Genomic DNA, 25,145 nt, shown 5'->3' on the forward strand with positions numbered 1-25,145 from the left:
ACTGATAGTGGGAAACCATCATAAGACTGTTCCAGACCCCCTGAACAAGGATGTCAGTTTGGAGGTCTGGTTCATCTATGGGGCCTCTGATAGTGGATCAGTATTTATCCCTAGTACACAAATGGACTTTGGGAGCCCATTCCACATAGAGGGATACTCTCTCAGCCTAGACACACTGGGGAGGGGGGGAGAGGGTCTAGGCCCTGCTCCAAATGCTATGACAGACTTTGAAGATCCCAAATGGAAGGCCTCACCCTTCCTGGGGAGCAGAAAGGGGTTGGGATAAGGGATGGGTTGGGGGCAAGGGATGAGAGGAGGGAAAGAGAACTGGGATTAACATGTAAAAGAAGCTTGTTTCTAATTTAAAATTGGTCTAATTACAATTATAAAAATAAAATAAAAATAAAGTGTTGCCTAATTGAAAAAAAGTTAATTTTTAAATAAAGTATGTGAAAAAGGGAAAAAACTTATTTAGGATAATGTTACCTTTTAAATGATTTTTTTCAAATACCATAATTAAATTTTTTCCATTTTGCAAGGAAGTTTCTGGCCTTTTCATGGGTAATTTGTGGGCACTTAAAATACTAAGGGCAGTAAGAGAAGGTAACTTGCCCAGCACATCTGCAGGCAGCATGTCCTGGGGGTGGGGGTGGGGGGTCCTTTCCTGCAGATGGCTCCTTTTCACCCCCTTCAATAACATCCACAAGATAGAAATCTCCTTTCCCTAGTGAAAACAATACAATTTGTTTGTTTTTAAATAAGACTCATAAGTGAACTTATTTAAAATACTTAGAAGGTCTGAAGGCTCTTATAATTGATGTAGATGAACTGTGTTAAAATTGACAAAGATGAGCCATGTTATAATTGACATAGGTGAGCTGTGTTATAATTGACATAGGTGAGCTGTGTTATAATTGACACAGATGAGCTGTGTTCTATTTTGAGCAGACCTTGGATCTTGTCTCTGACCAGCTCAATACACTTCGGCTAAATTCAACCTCTAGGGACACAGAAGACAGGATTCTCTCTAAACTCCAGATTTCCCATGAAGATGAGAGACATTAAGTAATATCTGAAGATGAAGTCAGATAATAAGTGATGAGATGGTATAAATTAAAAGTGAAAAGGAGAGAATCGAAACACTTATCGTAAGTAAAAGAATTCCCCATCTCCAAGGTGCTTGCCTGTAAGAGAGAAGGGTAAACACAGAGACCGGATTCCACTTCTTCCTGCAAGACCCCAGAAGGGGGCACTCAGAGAAAGGGAGGCAATAAAAACTCTCCATAACCCTAGCCACAAACATGATCCCAGCCCTTAGTCTTACCACAGCCCTAACAATAGCCCTGCATAACCAAGGCATTAATCCTAATCCTAGCCCTAAACTGACCTTAACCCTGGCTCTAGCCCTAGCACTCACTAGAGTCCTGACCTGAATCCTAACTCTAGTCCTAAACATACTCCTGCCCATAACCATGAGGAGCAGGGGCCCCACCCACTGAACATCACCTTTCTCCAGGGCATCTGCACTGTCTGACCAAACCCAGCATTTCTCACAAGGGTTTCTTATGTGATTGGTCCTGGTGCTATTTGCGATCAGATTTTCTAGAAGTTCTAGGTGACTGGTGATGGGACAGTGTTGAGAACTACTGATCCTGATCCCTTACAGGTGGGTGCATACTGAGGATTAATTTGGCTCCCTTGTCTTTACTTACCAGCCAGTTCTCTCTGCAGGGAAAGTTATTGATATCTGACTATGGCTAAGCATGGGGACAGGCGATAACTACACATGGGCAAGGCAACCGAATTGTCAAGTATCCAACCATCTGAGGCAGGCACGCGTGGGATAATTTGCCATGGGACCCCCATTTAGCATATGGAGGAAAGCATTAGCTCCTTGTCACCATTGGTGTTTGACTGCGATACATTTTCCTTCTTGGTTATTTACAGCCTTTGGTCTTTGATGTGGCTACTCTTTTTTAAATGGACTTTTTAATACTACTTTTTTAATTCAGTGGACCAATTGAATACAAGCATTACTGCCAGGTGCTAGCCTGGCTTTGCCACTTTTGGTCAGAATCCAATTTGCATGCTCTCTGGGTTTTCCCTCATGCTGGTTTCAGCTGTGTGTTGTAACTTTGTCTTTCTCAGATTTTTTTTTTTTTGATGCTGTGTTTCTCTTATGTTCTGATTTCTTGTTTATGGAGTTCCTGAAAGGCAGATGCAGATGCTGGCTGTTGTGGAAACTCACTGATCGCTCACAGCCTACTAAGCTATCATCTGTGGGCACCCCAGAAGAGGTTCCGCCTCTAACATGCTGGTACAGTCTGTTTGTCTGTTTGTTTCCTAGAAAGAGCCTTACTGTGCAGCCCTTGCTCACCTGGAATTTGATGTGCAGACCAGGTTGACATTGAACTCATGGAGATTTATCTGTGCATGCCTCCAGAGTGCTTGGATTAAAAGTGTGTGCCACCATACCCAGCTTCTTGTGCCCTTTGAGTCTCTCTCTCTCTCTCTCTCTCTCTCTCTCTCTCTCTCTCTCTCTCTCTCTCTGTCCCTCTCTCTCTCTCCTTCTCCCTCTCCCTCTCCCTCCTCTCCCCCCTCTCTTCTCACTCCAGTTAGGGTCTCTTTTGCCATTTCTTCACTGGCTTTCTCCTGGCTTCTGCCCCATCCCCTGGGCAAGCTCCTCACGGCCTGGCCTGCTCTTGCTCACAGTCTCCCTGAAGCTCTCCCTGCCAGCCTGTCAGCCCTACCCCCTCCCAGGCTCTGGAAACCCTGCCCTGGCCATTCCCTCTTGCCAAGGATGCTTACTGGGAAATGAGAATGTTCTCCACTCTACTACTGCTGGCATCATTTTTAAGGGGCAATGAAGTTCAGTGGTAAACATTTTCACCAAGTTGTTTCCTTCCCAGCCCCCCACTCTCGTGCCCCTTCTCACACTGCAGTCATTATGTCCTCAGACTTCCATCCAGTCCTTGGTTCTGACTGCAGTTTCTACAGGCATGCAAGAGGACTGTATTAGTGTTTCTTAAATAAACATTTTCCTTCCAGAATGGAAACCCACCAGGCTATTTATTTGATTGCTTGGAGTGGGCCTGTGAATAGTTTCCCCACAAAATGCTTCTAAAATGTTTAGATTTTAAGCAAAAGTCACTGATCATCCTGAGTTGGACACCTAAGTGGAAAAGTTCTGCTAAGTGTACCCAGCCTGCTTAATGACGGGGAAGCAACAAGCTTTGTGTTTTCTCTATAAACGGAATCATTTCCATTTGGCTACTCAGTAGGAATTTGTAGGCTCACTGTGACTTACTGGAAGGCATATGAAGAACAATAGCCAAGTTCTTGCTTTCAATAATGGAAGCCATCAATGGAGCACTGTCCCCACCCCCACCACCACATTGCAGCACCGTCCACTTGCCTGACAGGAATTTCCCAGAAGTTACTGCCATGAATATAGATCCTCATTTCATGTTGTAGACAAGGGCAAGCATGTGATTTCTTCTCTTTTTAAATGTTACCATGCAGGCTATGCACTGCACAGGGACACCGTGTCCAAGGGATCCACTCACACCATGACTTTGCATAATGTTTTAAGACAAGTGTCTATGAGAGAGTTGTACAAGGTCGTTTAGCTAAGATTTCGATACTGGATGCTGGAGTCTATTGATTCTTTTTGTTGGTTTTTAAAAGATTTATTTTATGTGATGTGCGTGTGCCCAGAGAGGCCACAAGAGGGCATCGGATCCCCTGGAGCAGGAGTTAGAGACATTTGTGAGTCACCCAACGTAGGTGCTTAGATCTGAATCCTGGTCCTCTGATGGAGCAGTAAACCCTCAGCCTCTGAGCCATCTCTCCAGTCTGTGATTGTTTTACAGTAACAGCCACAGAAATTGTCACCGTCTTAAATGGTATGCTTTCTATTTAGGAATACTAAAATTAACTAAAGCAAAGTGACCATTTCTGCACAGCTAAGACCAATAGTTCTCCTGTTTTGCCTCAGGAGACACGCTTAAACTAGCAATGTTCCCATTATAGCATGTGCCGTGAGGCGCTTTCAAAAATAACTTCTATTTTCATTTTAAATTACTTAAATGTAGAAATAGACTGAAGACATACATGTATATTTGTTTGTGCATATCTATATATAAGCATATGGATAATTTAAAATCCAAACCTTTTAAGATAATTGTAGATTCATATCAGTTGTGAGGGATAATTTAAAAGAAAAACCCAACCTGATGCCCAATTTTTTTCTATGAGAACATCTTTTTTTTTAAGACTTCAATTTTTATTTATGTGTATGTACGTGTGTTCGTGTGTTTGTATGCTAAGTGTGTGCAGGTACCTGCTGATGCCAGAGGGCATTGGATTCAGGGGGACTGAAGTTACAGGCAGTCGTGAGCAGCCGTATCTGCAAAAGCAGTCAGTGCACACGGAGCTATCTACTCCAGCCCCTCCAATGAGAATGTCTATGGACCTGCTAACACATCCCAGGTGGGACGATGGTGTTGAGCGCGCCCATCATGCTGTACTGAGGTGTGAGTATGCAGCTTTGAACTACCTGAGAACTTTGATGTGCACCAGAAGAACAGTCTTCAACCACACCAGCCATTTATGCTGTTCTTATACAACCGTCCGCACCCTCTACCTGACAACTCGTGCTTTCTGCTGGCCTGTTGCTGGCTATGTTTCTTTCTGCTGCTGATGGATGTTTTCTGCCCTGCGCACATCAGGGGTCCCTCTCTGTGCTGCGAATTCTCTGGGTTTTAGCACCTGCATATGTCCCTGTGACTACATCAGATAATTATATAGACGACTTCCACATTCATGATTCTTCTGTTGATTTCCCTCAAGCCCTGACAAACATGGTCAGATTATTGTCTACAGTTGTGCTCTACCACAATGCCAGCTTGGGGGACATGCAGACTTTCTTAGTGACTTTTGTTCTGGCAAAATGCCTTAAGCCTCTCCCGTGACTTAGTGGTTTCCTTTGTGTCCACCCTGTATGGATGTACATAGTTTGGAAGAACATCATGATTACACTCAGCTTGAGGCAAGTATGAATGAGGCCGCTCTTCACACTTGTCAACAGGTTTTTGCGTGAATCTCAGGGTTTAGCTCATTTGGGTAAATATCTGGGCACACAATTGCTATGTTGTATAATGGATGTTTGGTTTTATAAGACGCTTCCAGTTGGTCTCACAGATGTGTCCACATCATTCTGCATTATCACCAGCAGTAAGAATTTCCACTGTTGTACAACCTTGCCAGCCTTTGGTATTGTCAGACTCTGGAATTTTAGCCATTCTCACAGGTACACAGTGGTCCCTCACTGTTGTTTTCTTTAATTACAGATGGTGCTGAGCTTGTTTGCATCTGCTAACTTTTCATCTGTGCATTTAGTCATTAGAGACATGACTGGTGAGTTCTGTCCCATTCGAAATCATCCATTGCTTTATCCTCTCTGGCCTTTAAGAGTTATTGTATGTCCTGCATATAAATCCATGTTATAGCCTATTATTTTATGCGTATCTGTGTTTTGCCTGCACATATGTATTACAACACATTCGTGCAGAGCCCATGGAGGCCAGAATCTGCCAAATCCTCTTGAGTTGCAGGTGGTGTGAGCAGACACATGGGAGCTGAGCATTAAACTCAGTTCCTCTGGAAGAGCAGCCAGTGCTCTCAGTCCTGGGCCATCTCTCCAGCTCTGGATGTAAACTCTGTGTACAGGTGTTTGTAGCCATTCTCTCCAAATACATGCCTTATTTACTCATTCTTTTAAAAGAGGCTTTTACAGAACAACAAAACATTACTTTTAATAAGTTCTACTTACTAATATTTTTTTTTCTTTTCATGGATCATGCTTTTGGTGTTATATCTAAATACTCACTGCCTAACCCTGATTTTCTAAGATTCCCTTTCACATTATCCTCCAGAGTTTTATTTTTGAACTGTATATTTAGGTCTATGGCAGATTTAATTAATTTTTGTAGTGGCAATATGTGTGTTTATTTAAATTTATATTTTATTATTGATTTACATATGTGCATATCTTAGTGTGTCCTGAGTTTTCTCCTCACTGAATCAGCAGTGTCACACTGAGATGAAAGACAAGTCACTGAAGGACAACTCAAGCCTATGACGTTTCTAGCAACAACCTGACCAGCATTGACAGTCACTATTAAATCCCACGCATGCTCAGGGATGCCGAGTCACAGGGAGAATGGAATTATTGTCTTTGCTTTTTTCCAGATGGGAACATCAGAAAACATCCAAATCACTGTTCTTGGGTAAAGTGGGAAGAAGTCACCAAGAAAGGCCCACACTGTGAACGTCACCAATTCTTGGCCTTTAGACGATGGACATTAGAAGGCTGATAAACAGCGTTTGATCCAATGCCTACACTGTATAAAGAAATGCAGAAAAATGAAAGAATCTGTCTAAAGTTCCTAGCTGTGGCTAGGTTCTGAAGATCCTGGTTTCAAGAACCCTGGACATTCTATTCTCTCAGAGTGGCCCCTTTTCTCATTCTGGCCACACCTTACCCTGTGCAGTGGATTCACACTGAAGTGGCTTGCTATTCCTCTTCTCCCTCATTGTCTCAACCTCTTAACTGAAACTTAATACCTGATTTCCCCATTTCTCATCTTCACATGTGCGTATGTGTACAGGCATGTTTGCTGTGTGTGGGTGCGCATGTGGATGTGTGCTAAGTTGATGTTGGGAATCATCCTCAATTGCTCTTCTTCCTTATTCCCTGAGGCAGGGTCTCTTAATCAAAGCTGGCCAAAATGGCTAGTCTCCCTAGGCAGCTGGCTCTGCAGATCCCGTCTCTGCCTTCTGAGGCTTCCTGGCTGGCCACCACAACTACCTGCATTTATGGGTGTTCTTGAGATCTGAACTCTGGTCCTCACTCTTGCATGACAATCACTTAAACTATGGAGCCACCTCCTTAGCCCCATAGATAATTTTTTTAAAAAAAAATATTAAGGCACTGACATTAGGGAAACTGTTAAACCAAGCAAGACATACTACTTGACACATACGCCCCACCTAGGACTTACTATAAATCTGTTAATAAACACACGGTTTGGTATGGCAAACCCAAAGGCACATCCTCAAAGTCTTCATCCTTACCTACTCAAGTTTTTGATGGGATTCTTTTAAATGGACTCCTTAATTCTCACAGCCCCATTGTATAAAACCTCTTGAAATCCCTCTTGCCACTCGAGCATGAAAGTGTGTGAATGTCTGGATTTAATTCTTGTTCTATTGCCAATTAGTTGTTCTGAGATTCTGGGTGAGTCAAACCTCTCTGGGTTTTATGTTCCAGGCCAACAATCAAGAAGTGAGCCTTTGGGAGTTAACCTTCAATTCTACTCAAATCAAACGTGAGGTTCAAGGTGTAAACCATTGGTATCCCTTGCTTCATATTCTTCCTCCACCTCTTTCCTTTCTTTTTTGCAAACATCTTAGCTTTATCTCTCCTCTCTGTTTAATGGCGACAAGCCCTTCATTCCTGGATTAGATTATTGCTTAATGTTTGCCAAACTGTTGGGTATTGACGATCCTAATTGAAGACAATGTTTTTAACCTCCTCTCATGGAAGTGAGTCCCAGAGGATCCCAAACAATGCAGTTATTGCCATCACTCTTTACATCATCACAGTTATTGCCAGAACTTGACAGTAAGACTCTACTATGGAGACAGTGTGCACTCTGGTCAGAGAGGACTTGGAGAAATGAAGCTGATTGATCAGGAAGCTTTCTCTCTGCTGGCTAGCTTTCATAGTTCTGGATGGTACTATGCAGGCTGCTGGGAGAGAGAGTTATCAGTGGTCTTACCCAGCTGTGAACCTTGTCAGCTACAATAATGCCTGGTCTGAAAAGATAACCTCCTGGTTGTAACAGGGGCATAAATGTTATGGGTGTAACCAATGGCTCTCTAATTGGATTTGAGGCCCACTATAAAATTGGCCAAAAACTCAGGGCTAGGGAGATCATAGGCCCTGTGAGTGAACCTATTGCCATTATGGACATGGTATCAAACAGCCTTCTAAATATATTGAGAGCAATTTTTGTTTGTTTATTGAGACAGGGTTTCTCTGTGTAGCCTTTGCTGTCCTGGAACTCACCCTGTAGACCAGTTTGGTCTCAAACTTACATGGATCTGCCTGCCTCCAGAATACTGAGATTAAAGGCTTGTGCCACCATGCCCAGCTACTGAAAACAATTTAAACAAGATTTAATCTGCCAGTATGTTGGCCATCCTGGAGACTATAAAACAAAAAGTTGATCAGAACAAAAACAAGCCTCAAACCAGAAACCTGACATCCAAGCCCTTCCTCAAACTGGTTCCAGTGGCTTCTGGGATTTCTTTCAGGTGATATTTGTTGTAGTGCAACTGAGCTACTAGGACAGGAAATAAACCCAGCAGACTGTAAGCAACAGTCATAGAGGCTCCAAGTCCCAAACCAAGGAGTCAGCTTGCTCTCTTCTGGATTGTAAGCTACCAGCTTCGCTTGGAGTCCTCAGCATTTCAGAATGCACAGGGCAGCACCATGGTCCTCTTTTATAGGACAGTAACTATGTTGAGCAGGGCAGCATACATCAGAGGCTCCATCACCTAACACCATCACCCACCGCTCACAGCACAGGCTCTCCAACCATGCCCTCTGTCTGACGCTGCCATTCCTGTCCCCATTAGGAAGCTTTACCCTTTTAAAAGTAAGTTCTTAAGCTTGAAAAGCTTTTTTCTTCCATAGAGTCAGTGGTCCTTCTTCTCTCTTCGCTGTTATACCAATATTTACACTACAAACAACTTTTGTGTTTCCTGACTCCATCTTGGGAATTTTGTAAACATAAAAAGGTGATATATGAAATGCCTCAACAAATATTAATGAAATAATATACGGATTATGAATTATTTTATTAATTTCTGATCTTTTTACTAATTTAGTAACTTGTTTATTGGATATGAAACTTGTATTATCAATAGTCAATTGATGACCTTTTTCCACAGAGAATTCACACATATTTCTACATTATCTCAGAGTATTTTATAAGAAGAATAAAAATATATATTTTGGTAATGGAGTGATGGCTGCATAATTAAGAGCATGCTCTGCCTTCCAGAGGGCCTGAGTTCAGTTCCCAGCGCCCAGGCCAGGCAGCTCCCAGCCACCTGTAACTCCAGACCCAGGGAACTGGACACTCTTCTGGCTTCCACTGGTATCTGCACTCATGAGGGGCACACACACACACACACACACACACACACACACACACACACACACACACACTTACTTCAAAATAAAATGAATTTTTAAAACATTTTTTTTCTTGGTTGTAGGCAGCTTCCAATACATAAAAACACCTGGAAATAAGCGCATGAATGACTACCAATTCCTACATCAAACTCAGGCAGGTTTCAAACAAATTGCAAACAGCAACACTGTGTGATCCTGGCAGGGGAGTGTCCTCTGTCAACACAACAGATCTGAAGCCTGCATCTCACTGAAAACAACTAATGCTGATCCATCCCATCAAAGGGCTGTGAAGGCAGGTGCGAGGTGCAGCAGAGAGGCATTTGAGGAACACTTCCTCTCTCAGGCTTACTCCTGCATAAACTGAGTACTGCTTTTGGAAGAAAGGTGTATTTCAAGGAGTGTGGGGCTTCGTAAGGTGGGGTAAAGTGCTGCCCCAATCTTGAAATGCCCCCTGAGACCATCCACTGCACAATCGTGCTGACTCCCACAGAGATTCCCCTGAGAAACGAGCTTCAAGCAATCTTAGTTCCCATCACTCCTGCTCATTACAGAAAGATGCTGTGATCCAATATTTGCTAATTATGATCGAGACCAGAAACAGAGAAAAATTTCAAAGGAAACAAAACATCTGAAAACCATTTCCTGCTGGTCTTTGTTATCCTGCTACTCACGGCAGATCTTCCAGTTTGGAGGCTTCATGTCTTGGATCCAGCAGGTCATAGCCACATTCATTGTAGATTTCCAAGTAAGAAATATGTGTTGTGTAGATCTTGCTGCTATCCTGGTTGGAGAAGGAAAAGGTATTATTTAATGACTAAAAACAACTGTTTGGCTAGAGAGAGATGCACCATTTGTCTTTGGGCTTCTCTCATAGTGTCCCTCCTTTTCCTTTCCATTTATATGGTTTACATTTGCAGTTCGTGACACTTTTGAGTTGCTGTGGCCATCTGCATGAAGTGTTTTTTTGTTTGTTTGTTTGTTTGTTTGTTTGTTTGTTTTGGTAATAGCCAATATCCATTATTATAAGTAACTTCAGTCTGTTAGTTTTTACTGGTGCCATATTATACATAAAATGTCAATATACACTTGTAGAACTGAATAATACATCATTTTTTACTTTCCAGATCCCCCCAAAAGGTTACTAAGAAAACACAAATAAATTTACAATCTGTGACATTCTGTGAACAGTTGATTCATAAAACAGCAGAGCCAGAGCTTGTTACTTTGGTTCAAAGACCAGGAGCCAAAGTTTTCATTCATGATCATAATTAATTTTCCTTTACTTTCCTACTACTCAGAATTTTATATTCTTTTTAAAAAAACAATTCAGTTATTTACTCTGTGTGTGTGTGTGTGTGTGTGTGTGTGTGTGTGTGTGTGTGTAGTTTAGTGTGTGTGCGCACATGAATGCAGGTACTGACAAAGACCAGAAGAGGGCATCAGATCCCCCTGAGCTAGAGTTACAGGCCATCATGAGCCACCCAATGTAGGTGATGGTATTGAACCCCCATCCTCTGCTAGAGCAGGCGTGCTTCTAACATGGTTCCATATGACAATAAGTTATGAAATGTCCATGATCATGCAAAACTGACTTAAGAGAAGTCTGTCTACATTTCAAGTTCTACCAAAAATACCTGGGCACCAATGAACCACTGTGGCTGTTGCTACTGTTATTGCAGTTGGTAACTGTTTTCGAGTATTATGTCTAGAAGCCTCCAAATGGAGAAATAAGTGTGATGGGTTCCAGAGAAGTGTAACCGGGGAAAGAACCCCCCCACCTGAATATGGATGGCACTTTCTCATGGGCTGGAGTCCTGAACTGAGTAAGTGAGGGAAAAAGACGAAGGGGCTGAGTGCCAGCACTCTTCACCGCTTCCTGACTGTGCACACAGCGTGACCAGGTGGTTAACGTTCCCACCACCATGCCCTCCCCACACGGTGAACTTACATCTTCAAACACTGAGGCAAAACACACCCTACTTTAACCTGTTTTTGTTGGGTATTTGTTACAGCCCTGGTCAAAGTAGCTAAAACAATACAAGAATATAAAAGGAATGGGCACAAGAAAAGAACAGGGAACTTGAGCCATCGTCTGTAATGGGGGCACTCTCTTCTGTAGAATTAGAGTAACAAGTCAGGGAAATGGCCGGCCCACTGCCCCAGGGATGAGGACAATGCCTGGCTCCTCCAGCTTCTGCCTCTCCTGCAGTTTTTCCAGCATGCATACTCCAGTCTCACTGAGTGATGTGGCAAGATACCTTTCTCGGTCCTTTTCAGCATCTGGATTGCCAGACTGTAATGTAACACACGTGTTTCCGGCAGACAGACATTTCTTCTACCCCAAACAAGTGTGAACCTCACAATGCTCCAGTGTAAGGAGACTCAAGCTCTGCAACAAGTGGAACCCTCCCAAGTGCAGTGGAATTACGTTCTCACTCTGAGGCCATCCACAACACAGCATGCGCTGGGCTCTCGGCTTGTCCTGAAGGAGAGCTTGGCTTTATTCTCACCCTGAGCTCTCTGATCTAAGGCAATCTGTAGGGCCTCTGACTTAAGTCTGTGTTCTCTAGTCTCCAGTGTGGACACACTTCACGGGGCACTTTAAGCCCTGCTTGTTTTAGTACAATCCACTGTGATTATAACAAATGTGTGTGGCCCATGGCAGAAACTGATCCATTTCAGTTTCCCTGGCTGTTAGTTGGTCTGGTGGGCTTTCTCCAAGTCCAGGAAATTACTTGGGATGATTCAGAACTAAACAAGATTTTCAGTGACATCAATGACAAGGGGTCTCCCAACAATCCTGGCAGATGGCCAGTGCCCTGGACACTTAGAGATGTCCAGAGGTATTCTTTGGTAAGCACAAAGAATATTTTAGAAGACACAAAACGTACTTTCCACTAAGAGAGGATTTGTTTATTCTATTCAGCCTAACCAGGGAAATTGGCTTCATCGGTTCTGAGAGCTTCAAAAGGTTTTCTGAAACTGGCCAGGTATCATTAGGCCACCATGACATATGAATATTAATGAGTATGGTAACAATCATTAAGTCTTTGCACATACAAATACTAATGGTATGGTAATAATGACCATAAACTAAGCATACCCAGGTGCCAAGAACCTTAAACATTTGTTTTTATTACTTTTAATTGAGTGTTTGTCTCTGTGGGTGTGTGCATGAGAATGCATTGTCTGCAGAGGCTGAAAGAGGGTGTTGGGTCTCCCGGAGCTGGAGTTGAGACAGTGAGAGCTGCCTATACGGGTGCTTGGAATAAAAGCTGAGTTCTTAACTGCTGCACCATCGCTCCAGCCCAAGGTCTTAAAATACTATTTCTGTCCCCCAACAGCAGCTCCATGACATTGAGACATGAAGCCACATGCCATTGGGACACATCGTCAGACAGCCTACACAACCCTGCCCACCCTCCTAAGATGAGCTTTCCACTTGGGTCCATGGCAACAAGTGCTATTGAAGATTACAGCCCTGTTTGTGAACTGTGTGAATAAGACAATACAGGTAGTGTCAGGAAAACTGGAGATGAGAAGGGCTCTGGGTGTGGCACACACACTCTACTCAGCCTTCATCCTGCACTTTTTCTGGCGCACACATTTGGCACTCTTGGGCCAGTGAGAGAAGAGCTGAACTAATGGTAATTGCTGCTTTCTGGCCAGCAATTAGAATTACGCAGATCTCAGCAATTTCTTCTTGTCTTCACAACTCAAAATGCAAATAACATTCAGTAGGGAATTCCGGAGTGATGGTTACAACAACCCAGTTAGACATTTAAACAGAATTCAAGGACTTGCTGGAGCTGGAAGGAAGACAGAGAGCTTCCAGAGCAGTTCAACCCTTGCTTTCAGAAAATGGAAAGCAGAAACCCACAGAAGTTAAATGACTCATCACAGGAAATGGATTCAAACACAGCCAACAAAACAAAGCCAGTCTGAGCTACAGAGGAAGTGGAGGAAAGCAAAGCAGCAGCTTGGTTTACAGAGCTGTGGGCCGGCTCTTGTAAGATGTGGACCAAGACAAAAACATCTCAATGGAGGCTTAGTTTTATAGTTTTCAAACTAAAATGGCACTAAAGATACCTAGTCTGAGAGTTACAATATATGTTGTATTAAAAAGCCACACATACGGAGCTGGAGAGATGGCTCAGAGGTTAATAGCACTGGCTGTTCTTCCAGAGGTCCTGAGTTCAATTCCCAGCAACCACATCATGGCTCACAACCATCTGTAATGATATCTGATGACCTCTTCTGTCAGGCAGGTATACATGCAGGCAGAACACTGTATACATAATAAATAAAATCTTTTTTAAAAAGCCACACATACAATATATGTTGCATTTAAAAAGCTGGAGAGATGGCTCAGTGGTTTAAAGCACTTGTTCCATTTACAGGGGACCTAGGGTCAATTCTCAGTGCCTACATGGTTTCTCACAACCATCCTAACTCTAGGTATTCTGCCTTCCGTGGGCACCAGACATATGTATAGTACACAGACACACACACAGGCAAAACATTCATAAGTAGGTGACATATACAGTAGAGACGGGAATGCCTCTAGAATATGATTCTCCTCACTGCAGTGGGGTATATGTTCTGGCAAATCCCTCCAGCTTCTGTTACTACCATGGGAAGTGATAATCATGCCGTATGACTGATTTGGTATTTTAGGGGCTATAGACAGAGTTGTTTTAGTAGAAGTGTTTCTAGCTGCAGAGTGTAAGATACTAGTTATCCGATCCGGGAAACAGCTCAGTGGATGAAGGGCTAGCTGCCCCAGCACACAGATATGAGTTCAGATCCCCAGCACCCATGTGAAAGGCTGAATACAGTGGTGTGTGGCGGTAACCCTAATGCTGGGCCAGGCAGAGAGAAGGACATCCCAGAGTCCACTGATCAGCCAATCAAATCAGTGAGCCCATGTTCATCAAGAGACCCTATCTCAAAAATCAAAATCAAAACGAAATCAGAGGAGGGCAAGAGAGGACCTTGAATATCAACTTGTGTGCCAGCCCACACATATGCACACCACACACCCAGACACCCCACTCCACCACAGAAGGCCTCTCTGCCTTTAAATGGAGCCCTGGCCTTTGATGAAGTCCCAGCCCCAGTAAGGGGGGCACCTTAATTTCCACTCCTCCAGCAAAGTCTGCACCTTTCTTTAAATGTAAAGCCGGAGTTACTCACAACAGCACATTCCGCAGAGGGCTCAGTGTGATAGATACCTTAGCAATTTCCTCACCATGGTGTGTTTCTGCTGAGTATATCAAATTAAATCTGAACTTTTTTTTTCCTTACCTTTTGCAACTGCTCAAAAATATATGACAGAGTCCTCGGGATGATGCCTCTGTCACTGTAGCGCTCGGCCCCACCTGTGATGGTGAATGTCTTCCCACTGCCTGTCTGCCCATATGCGAAGATGGTACCATTGTAACCTGACAAGACACTGCAAGAAGAAATGACAGAGTTTTAATAGCTAAACTGACACCCACATTGGTACTAGGTGCCTCATAAATACCACTGAAAACATATTTGTAGGGGATTTACAAATACATGACATTCCAGCTAGAACTGTATGTGTGTGTATCATATCTACTTGCACCTGTCTGGGAGTGCCTACGGTGCAAATGGAGGCCAAAGATGAACACCGTGCACCTTCCGAAATCCATTTCCATCCTATTTTTTGAGATGGCCTGTCTCACTGAACGCAGGGAGCCCCAGGAAGCCTCTGTCTCCACAGCTATCTCTCAGATTACAGCTCACGCTGCCAGGCTCAGCTCTGATATGGATGCTAGAGATTCAGGTTGTCATGTTTAGGTGGCAAAAGCACTTTCCCCACTGAGTCATTTCCCTGGCCTTCAGAATAGTTTTTAATCTAGGGATTTTAGGATATTGGTGCCTTTCTCTCAGGAAGGACATGCCATTCAAATGTATCCCAGCATCGTAATACTGACTTGGGGTTTTACTGTACTAGACTTAAAGAATGAGTTGCGAAGATTATCTCAGGGAAACACTTGTGATTGGCAAGATGTCTGTCTGCCCCTCCATGTAACTCCCTGGTAAATACTCACATCTCTAGCCTTTACAACTGTGGTTCTTGAAACGTATTTCTCTGTGTAATATCAACCACCAACAGAAAGTCCTCAGGCTGCCCCCTCCAAAAATGATTTGTTTTTTGTTGGCCCATGTGTGCTATTCAGCCCAGCCGAGCATCCTATGATTTGATGGGGGTTTTTAGGAAGCCTTTGAATGGCCAATGTAGGCTTTTGACGGTGTGCTTTGTAGGATGTGGGCTTTGAAGACTGGGCCTTCTCTCTATGCCACAAGGAACGGGAAACTTGCAGTTTTGCTGTCTTTCTTGCTACTAGTGGCTGCTCCTTGATCCCCAAGATGGTTCCATCAAAGCTGCTAAAGTGCACAGCTGCACTTCAATCACTGTCATCCTTTGCATTGGGAATCCCACTCTACCCCAGCTGCTGAGATCCTATCACAGCTCACTCTAGAGATCTCATATGGCTGTTGTGATATGTTGAACCATCTGCCCTTATAGTATCCCCAGATAACACAGGCGTTGCCCAGACCTTATTCTGAAGATATCAGTTAACCCATCTTACACAGCTAGAAACATCACTAATGATGTTCTGGGCAACAGACAGATGCGTGCTTTGCTCTGTGCAGAGGTGCTAGCACTGCTTACAGACCTGAGGGACTTAGTACAGAGAGTGGAGGAAACAAACCACTGTGTGTCAATGCTCTGTTTTCAGTATGGCGAATCACGTTTCCACCTGTGTCTTCCCATTGAAACTGTTAACATTCTTAGCCTGAAAGGGATTCTGATTCCCATGATGCATAGAATTGGGTTGTGACTCAATCTTTTCCATCAATGTAATCTGTCACCAAGGAGACAGACGTGTCTCATTAGAGTATCATTTGCATGTAGAGTATTTTTTGCCACGGATGTGCTGAGTAAAGGGAGTCTACAATTTTAAGAATCGGAACTCAAACACTGTAGCAATTCTTGACAGATGGATTGCTAAAATACAGGAGGCATTATCAGTTGCAAAAAGCAAAGAACATGATCACAAGTTAGCATCTCCATTTTAACAGATACAGCTTATGAAAGTGATACCTGAGGGTGACCTGTGTGTCCTCATTGACCATCCATCTGATTTCTATTTCAAAATCTTATCTCAGATTTCTAATCGTCTATCTGTCTATGCTAATATTCCTTTTCTTTATCTGCTATGGGATAGAAAAATCAGACACCAAGAACACAGGATTTTATTTTAACAAAAGAACGTAAGACCCACCTACTGTCCTCAGCTTCCATGTCTGTGAATCATACTGCATCAGTGAAACTTAAACAGAGGAACAACAGTGAAATTACCCATTTCCTTTGTCTAGAAACTCCTTATCCCAAATTAACCTTGTGTTCATTCATCAGTGTGTCCCAGGCATCTTTGCATGCTATTCTAGTCTCGTCTGCCCTAAGAGAAAATATAGGTTTAAAATAAACAGAGAGATGATGATGTAACAACCTCTAAGCTCTATTCCTCCACAAGAATAAAGATACCATAGCAAAAAGTGTCAAGGCCCACTTCTTCCTGACCCTGAAAAGTATCTCAACATGTCAACATGATCAACAGCTCTGGTAATGCATAAAACCACCAAGACCAACAACACCACCAACAAAAACTCAGCAGAAACCTTGCCTTCCATGGCGCTTCAACTTCAGAATTCCTAGCTGAAGCAATTCCTTGCCCCAGCTCCAAGGAAGCCTTTTAAAACAATATGTTTGAAATGAACAGAACTAGAAGAAAACTTCTGAGTGAGGTGACCCAAAAACAGAAAGACAAATATAGTATGTACTCACTCATAAGTGGATACCAGACATAAAGCAAAAGATACCCAGCCTACAATCCACAACCCCGGAGACGCTAGAACCCTCTTTCAGAAACAGATGGAAGCAGATGCAGAAATCCACAACTAACCATTGGTCCAAGCTCCTGAAGTACAATTGAAGTGAGGGAGGAGGGATAATATGAACAAAGGAGTCAAGACCATGATTGGGAAACCCACAGAATCAGCTGACCTGAGCTAGTGAGAGATCACTGTCTCCAGTCTGACAAATAGGAACCTGCCTAAAACAGAACTAGCCTCCCTGAATATAGGTGACAATGGGGTGGCTGGGACAATATTTGAGGCCACTGGCAGTGGGTCTAAGATCTAACACTAATGCACAAACTGTCTTATGGAGCCTAGACACAGGGTTGTGGGGGTGGGGAGGTGCCTTGGTCCTGCCTCAACAAGATGATGGGGCAGACTTAGTAGACTTCCTAGGGGAGGCCTTACCCTCTCCAAGGAGCACATGGAAGGGGGGTAGGGGAAAGAGGAGTGAGGGGACCTGGGGTTGGATTGTAAAAAATAAATTAATAAAAATCCCAATATGCCTGGAAGTACTTGAGCTGTGAACCCTGGGCACCTCAGCTACTGCCGGAGAAGCAGTGTGGACCTGGAGTCCCTCACAAGCCGCCCCAACCTGCTCTTTCCTCCATTCCCAGCAGAGCTCTGCTGAGAGAGCAGGATGGTTTCTTCTGTCTCAGCATCCTCACTGTGAACAGCCCTGACTACAGACAAATATTTAACATCCTACATCTCCTGAGGTGGTAACACCAGTAAGCTGAGCCTGAAGGTAGTCAAAGCTTACAAAGTCTGTTGATAAAGACAGCAAGATGCTTTGAAAAGACCCTTGACACTTCTGGGATACTACAAGGCCATACTCAAGGCATATGCATGTTGAAAAGGAGTTGGGAAGGGCTTTATAATCTCCCCTCTAACCGGCCTTGAGTCATTCATTGTACAAGAAGTGAATGACAGAAAGATAGAGCTACAAAGTTCTAGATATTGAAGGTATGTCTCTACACACAGGCAGAAATGCACCGTGGCAGCTGGGAAAGATATGTTGAAGACATTTAAGGAACACTTGACCCGCAGAGCTGACCTCTGTGTTAATTGGGCAGAGGCTATGTATATTAGTTACCTTTCTGTTTCTGTGATAAAAAAAAAAAAAAGGAGAGAAAGCCTGACCAACCTAACTACACAGAATGAAGAGTTCACTTGGGCCAACAGCTTCAGAGGGATGAAAGTACATCATGGCAGAAAATCATGGCAGCCGACATGGTGACCAGAGCAGGAAGCCGAGGGCTCTGGAAGTAGGAAGCAGAGAGAGCAAACCAAAAGTAGGGTGAGGCTTCAAATTCTCAGATCCTGCCCTCAGGGACAGACTTCCTATAGCAGGCTACTCCTCCTCATCCTCTCCACAAAGCACTGCCCCCAGACCAACTGTTCAATTATTGAAAGCCAAGGGGGGTGTCCACATTTAAACCACTTCAGGTCATAGGGGCTCAGAGATGAATGACAACTAAGGGATCATGGGAGGTGGCTCTGTGGGCAAAAGGACTTTCTGCTGTGGCTATGAGGACCTGAGTTTGAATCCCCAGCACTCACACAAAAAGCCAGTATGGTCTTGTGTGCAGCTGTGACCCCAGCACTGTGTGTGTGGGGGGATGTATCGGAGCTGGATGGCCACTAGACATCTTCCTCAGGCTTAGATTTCAAGATGAAAGAACAGGGAAAATATTACTGAAGATTTGATCAGTCACTTCCCCCATCTGCTTCTTGGCCAGAATGGACATAACTTTTGTAAAGTTTCTATGGAAACTCAAGGGATATGTATAGACAAAACAATCTTGACAACAAGGACAAAGGTGAAACCTACACTTTCTGCTCACAGCTAATCAGAAGGCTAAAGGAATTAGGACAGTAAAATAGTGACATAGGAGAGCAATATGAATCAACGGAATTGAACTCAGAGTCCAGAATCAGATCCCACACATAGGCTGGGGCATGACACAGTTGGCTAGCATTGATTCAGTGCTGTCTCTCAATTTATAGTTGGTTCTTTTCTGAAAGTGGTGAAGAGATTATTCGATAGAAGAAAAGATAAGGAAAAATAGGAAAACGAACAAAATGGGAAAATTGGTAAAAAAAACTGTATATGCACACAAGTGGTATGTGCATATGAAAGTAATTGTTCACAGATATCTGGAGAGGACCTCCGATCCTGTGGAGCAGCCCGGATGCACACTGGGAACTGAACTCAGATCTTCTGCAAGAGTAGTATATAGTCTTAGCAGCTGAGTCACTCTCAAGCCTGTTTTTGCAAATCATATATCTTGCAAGGGAACTGGCATTAAACCTGCAAGCCACAGCACATCAGAAAATATATCACAGCATATCAAAAGTCAGCTGAAACCGGGTGTTGGTGGTGCACACCTTTAATCCCAGCACTCAGGAGGCAGAGGCAGGCAGATCTCTGTGAGTTCAAGGCCAGCCTGGTCTACAGAGCGGGTGCCAGGAGAGGCTCCAAAGCTACACAGAGAAACCCTGTCTTGAAAAAAAAAAAGTCAGTTGAAAAGTAGAAAATAGGGCCAGCAATATGACTAAGAGGGTAAAGGTGCTTAAAGCCAAATCTGAGGAACTGAGTTCAATCCCTGGGACCCACAAGGTAGAGAGAATTGACTCCTCTGACCTCCAGACCACACACCAAACATACACAAGTACTCACCCCACAATACATACTCTCTCTGTCTCTGTCTCTGTCTCTGTCTCTGTCTCTGTCTCTCTCTCTCTCTCTCTCTCTCTCTCTCTCTCTCTCTCTCACACACACACACACACACACACACACACACACACACATACAAAACACACCCTGTCCACACACATCCCACACATACACACATCCTGATGGGGGTTGTCCTTCTGTATGCTGTGAATACATGTTTATCTTATTGGTTGGTGAATAAATCTGTTTTGGCCATGGGTAGGCAGGATATAGCTGGGCAGAAAGAATAGGCAGGGCTACCAAACTAGGAGGAGGCTGGGAAGAGGAACTCGAAGAGTTGCAGGGGAGACACCATGTAGCCCCTGAACGGGTAACATGCCAGAGCATTATGGGTAAGCCACAGCCTCTTGGTGATACATAGTTTAAATAAATGGGTTAATAATTAAGAGAGAGCTAGCCAATGAGAAGCCCGAGCCATCAGATAAACCGTTTATAATTAATATAAATAAGTCTCTGTGTGTTTATTTGGGACTAAATGGCTGTGGGACCAGGAACTCTGTCTACAACATCCTCCATATAACTACATCCCCCCACATACATACCCATACACGCACATACCTCACACATATACACATACTCCCCCACATACATACATCCCCTATACACATTTATAATACTTATAAGCATACACACCCATACATGCACATGCTACACACAGACACACATATCCTACATACATATTACATACTAATACACACACACCCCACACATATACACATACTCCTCTGTTCATACATACATCCCCCACGCATACATACATACTCATATACACATACCTGTACACACACACACACACACACACACACACACACACCACCCACCGACACACACACAAGCAAAAGGAAAGAAAAGTAGGCAATGAATTTAAATAGATTTAAATTCTTAAATCTGATGAATAAGCAAGTGTTATCTCCATACCATATAGCAATATATTCAAAAGAATAGATTGTTGATAAGTCACCTCTAAAGCCTATGTTAGATGAAAGAAGTCAGCCACAAAAGGTAAGCATTTGTCTATGCAAAATATTTAGATAAGCAAATTCCATCCTGATAGAAAGTGGATTAGTGCTTGATGCCAGCTGAGTGCAGACAGAAAATGGGAAGCAAATGTTGCATCTAGTCAAGGATTCTTTGGGGCAACAAAAGTCCTAAAATTAACTGATGGTCATTGACAGCTACCCAGTTATGCTAAAAACTACTAAATTACATTCAGCAACAAACTCTACTACATTTATTTATTTACTGTGTGTGTGTGTGTGTGTGTGTGTGTGTGTGTGTGTGTGTGTGTGTGTGTGTATGCACGCTCAAACATCTGTGTGTTCACCAGGGTGCATGGGTGGAGGCACATGGAAAGTTTAACAGAGTGGATTTTCTCTACCATCTGGGGCCCAAACTCAGATCCACAGGCTCAGTAGCAAAAGCCTTCACCCGGTGAGCAACCCCATACTTCCCTAAATGATGGACTTAAAATGGTAAATTTGGGCAGCTGAGTTATCACAAGGAAGTTGCTGTCCCAATACAATGATGAAAAGAAACAGTATGAAGTCTCCAGTAACAGGACACTCTTGCTGTCTGTCTTTCCTGTGTAGTTGTACTAGATGGAGAGTTAAGAGAGGCAAATGATAAACTCCAGCAACTAAGCAAGTAGAATGGACATTTGCGGTGGGAGCTACCTCTCAGCAGCTTAAGACCCATACTGCAGACTCCTGCTGAGCCATCACAGCCAGGGACAAGGACACAAAACCACCCTTTCTAGAGTGGGCTTTGATGATCACATAAAATGTCTGTTGTAGAAATCAACTCCCTCTAGGAGTCTAAGTTATAAAGACAAGGTAGTTTGTCAGTGTTTATCTTTTAGGATTTTCACAAATAACCCCAAAATAAAGCCCACACCTTCTGGGAGGTTCTAGATTTAAGTACGAAGTGAATACATAATGTGTTGCCATGCTAGAAAAATACAAACTTTTTCTGTTTAGCTTTCTCATTTGTATGATTCATGATTGGTTTAACTAGGCCTTGTGTATAAGATCATGTAAGTGTGACGAAATGAAACTTAATGTTGTTTGGGCATGATGAAAATGTCTTAGCCTCCTCCTATATACAATGACTACATCATAGTAATTATTATTGTGCTGAACATGGGGGCCGCAAGCCTTTAATCCCAGCATTGGGAGGTAGAGGCAGGGTGGTTTCTGAGACTTAAGGCAAGTTTGGTCTACATAGTGAAACTGTCATTCAAAAATATTGCAAGACAATCTAATTCACAAAACAAAAGAAGATTAATTCCAATCTGTCAAGTTTGAATAGATAGCATAGTTGGAAAACAAAGAAAGGAAGGAAGGAAAAGAGAGAGGGAGTTAGAGAGGGAGGGGAGGAAAAAGAAAGGAAGGAAGGAAGGTAGGTAGGAGGGAAGGGAGGGAGAGAGGAAGGGAGGGAGGTAGGGAGGAGGGAGGGAGGGAGGGAGGGAGGGAGGGAGGGAGGGAGGGAGGGTGTTGGAGAGATGGCTTGGGTTCAGTTCCCAGCATCCACATGGTGGCTCACAAGCCTGTAACTCCAGATCTAGGGGCTCTGGGCCCCTGACAGACACGATGTGCATGTATACATTCAGATATACACATGTGCACATTAAATAAAATATGTAATTAAAAAAGCAGTAATGTGTCCACAGAGGCCTGTTAAGGCCATCAGAACAATTCCTCTGAAGTATTTCTGAGAAATACACAGACTATGTTTATTGAGCTTTTAGACTGAAGATCAACTTCCTCTTTGGGAAGAGGGGTGGCTATAGTGGGACCCTAAAAATGTTAGCCATCTGTTGTCTGTTCATATGTAGTCAAGGTTGACTTTGAACTCCTGGTCCTCCTGCTTCCAATTCCCAAGTGCTAGGGTTACAATTGTCTACATTATGTTCAGCTTTAAAAGTTTGTCTTATTTCGATGGCATTCTAATAAGTTATCCATAGAAAAACTAAGAGAGAAGGAAAGCGTACATTTATATTTTGTACACTGCTTGGATAAAATAAAGTCATTTGAAAACATAGATAAATTAATATGAGAACACAATTTTTAAACTAACTGAAATGATGCTATACTTATGCCCGGTTAGTCAAAAGGACTAACCTGGAGCTGAATGAAGTTTGAATTCCTCTGTTTGGACCACTGGTTCCTTCTTAGCAGTGCTCACTTTTCACAGGCCACAGTAGCTTAAAGTCGCTTCTTGTGACATTCATAGAGCTGTTTTTTCTGTTCTCTTTCTAAAATTAAGTACCAAACCCCCCACAAGCAGCCCAAGACAGTAATTTGCCACTTTTCTAGAGTGATGTGCTAAGGGACTCAATGGCTCACCCTCAGAATATCTGAATGCATACATTTAACAGCACAAAGCCTTTCTTTCCTTGTTGTTGCTTTTCTACGGGTATGTGTGCATGTTTCAGTGTGTATATTCATGTGTTTGTGTGTGTTCATGTGTTTGTGTGTGTGTGGACATCCAAAGCTGATGTCAAAAATCATGCTCAATTACTCCTCTACCTTGTATATTTAGCAGGTCTCTCCATCAAGCCCAGAGGTCACAGATGCTTAGTCTTTCAAGCTTCTTTGCTTGGAGACCCTGTCTCTGGTTTTTGAAACTAGAATGACATAGACCAATCATTTTATGTGGGTTGTGGGGATCTAAGCTCTTATCCTCATGCCATCTTCCCAGTGTCACATGAACTTTTAAAAGGTCTCAGAATAACTCAATTTGGACATATGTAAAAATAATGTTCACATGAATTCAGTCAAGAGCATGCATCTTGCAAAATATGCAGCAGGATTCTGGTCACAGAGCACTCCCTGGTCTGCATGAGAGAAGCAGGGATCCAAAGCACAGAAGCCCAGTCTTCAAGGGATGCTGAAGAAGTGAATCGCCCCTCCTCTTATTAATAGGCCCCAATCCCATTTACAAACCAAGGTGTGGGGACAGATGACCCAGGGTCAGATACCCATTCCAGGACAGGCCTCCCCAACCCACGATCTGTAACAGTTACTGCTCCAAGAGGCTACAGGCACACAAATCAGGCAAAACAGAATCACTCTCATATGGATCTCCAGAAAAAGAAGAAGGGAAGAAGGAAGAAAATGAGGAGCAGGGGGAAGAGACCTGTGTGTGTTAGGGTCAGTGGGTCACAGCTGCCCTATGCAGTATCCTGCCATTTTGAAGGGATACCAGCTATGTCCCCAGCCAACTGGGGTAACCAAGTCCCTGCCTTTCACGGGGCTTTTTTCAGTGGTCTGCTCTAACACAGTTATATGAGTCAAGAAATACTCTGCTTCTCAACTGCCATTTATTATTACCAAACCCAGAGTGACAATCAGCACAGTTCCTTCAGTGGCCCTGTCGGGAGTAGGATGCGGAGGTCCTTGTGTACAGATCTCCTGAGAAGCCAGCAATGTTAAGCACTCAGGATTGTCTTTCCAATGGGAAATATGTAAAGTCTGTCCTTCCATCCGGAAAGCTGGGGATTAGAAGTGATTGACAGCCTGGTGGTCTTCTTATCTTTTGGGCTGTGCCATATCCAACTCTCAGAGCCAGGACCAGAGGTGGCTAGTTATCTAAATGATCCTCACAGCCAGCACCAGAGGCTGCTAGTAACCCACAGGACCTCTACAATATCTGTATGACCAAGACCAGGCCAGACCCTTCCCTAGGCCCTTAAGCTAACACAGGCAGCCTATCTCTAGAACACATCTTGGAGGAAATGGCATGTTCCCTGAGTTGAGTTTCAATGTAATTACACTTCCTTGTGTACCAGGGATTGTATTACATCAGAAAACTTTTTTTCCGAATTCTACTGTGTTTGAGTGTGCTGGGGATAAAGTGCCTGACATCAGACTCCCCAGAGTCTTGATCCAGGTAGATGAAGCCAATGTGAGCTGAGTTTTCCTTCTCACCTCTTCAGGGTTTGCTTCCCTGCCTACTGTGGCCCCTTCATGACCCAAGAGATGTGGTGGTCTCCAGCTGATCTTTTCAACCATAGTTGCAATCCTTTATGTGGGCCTTGTGCTCTCTGGTCTGCCATGGTCTTCAGAACTACCTAATGACCTCAGACTCAGGTGTTTCCCAAACATACTGTATCTGCCAAGACTTGATGGTGGGCCTGTATCAGCACACAATGACAGAGTGCTGGTAACAGCACAATAAGTAGGC

General features: G+C 43.4%; 1 protein-coding gene across 1 annotated transcript in view; it reads right to left on the minus strand.

Annotated features, from left to right (window-relative positions):
- The window catches only part of Kif6 (kinesin family member 6), a 287,668-nt gene that overhangs the window by 198,702 nt on the left and 63,821 nt on the right, over positions 1-25,145 (minus strand). The window contains exons 4-5 of the mRNA XM_035451464.1: positions 14,576-14,723; positions 9,940-10,049 (exon numbers count right to left, since the gene is read on the minus strand). Of these exons, the coding sequence (XP_035307355.1) occupies positions 9,940-10,049; positions 14,576-14,723 (258 nt within the window). The remainder of the gene's footprint in view (positions 1-9,939; positions 10,050-14,575; positions 14,724-25,145) is intronic.

This window comes from Cricetulus griseus, assembly GCF_003668045.3.
Source record: "Cricetulus griseus strain 17A/GY chromosome 1 unlocalized genomic scaffold, alternate assembly CriGri-PICRH-1.0 chr1_0, whole genome shotgun sequence".
Taxonomy (NCBI): domain Eukaryota; kingdom Metazoa; phylum Chordata; class Mammalia; order Rodentia; family Cricetidae; genus Cricetulus; species Cricetulus griseus.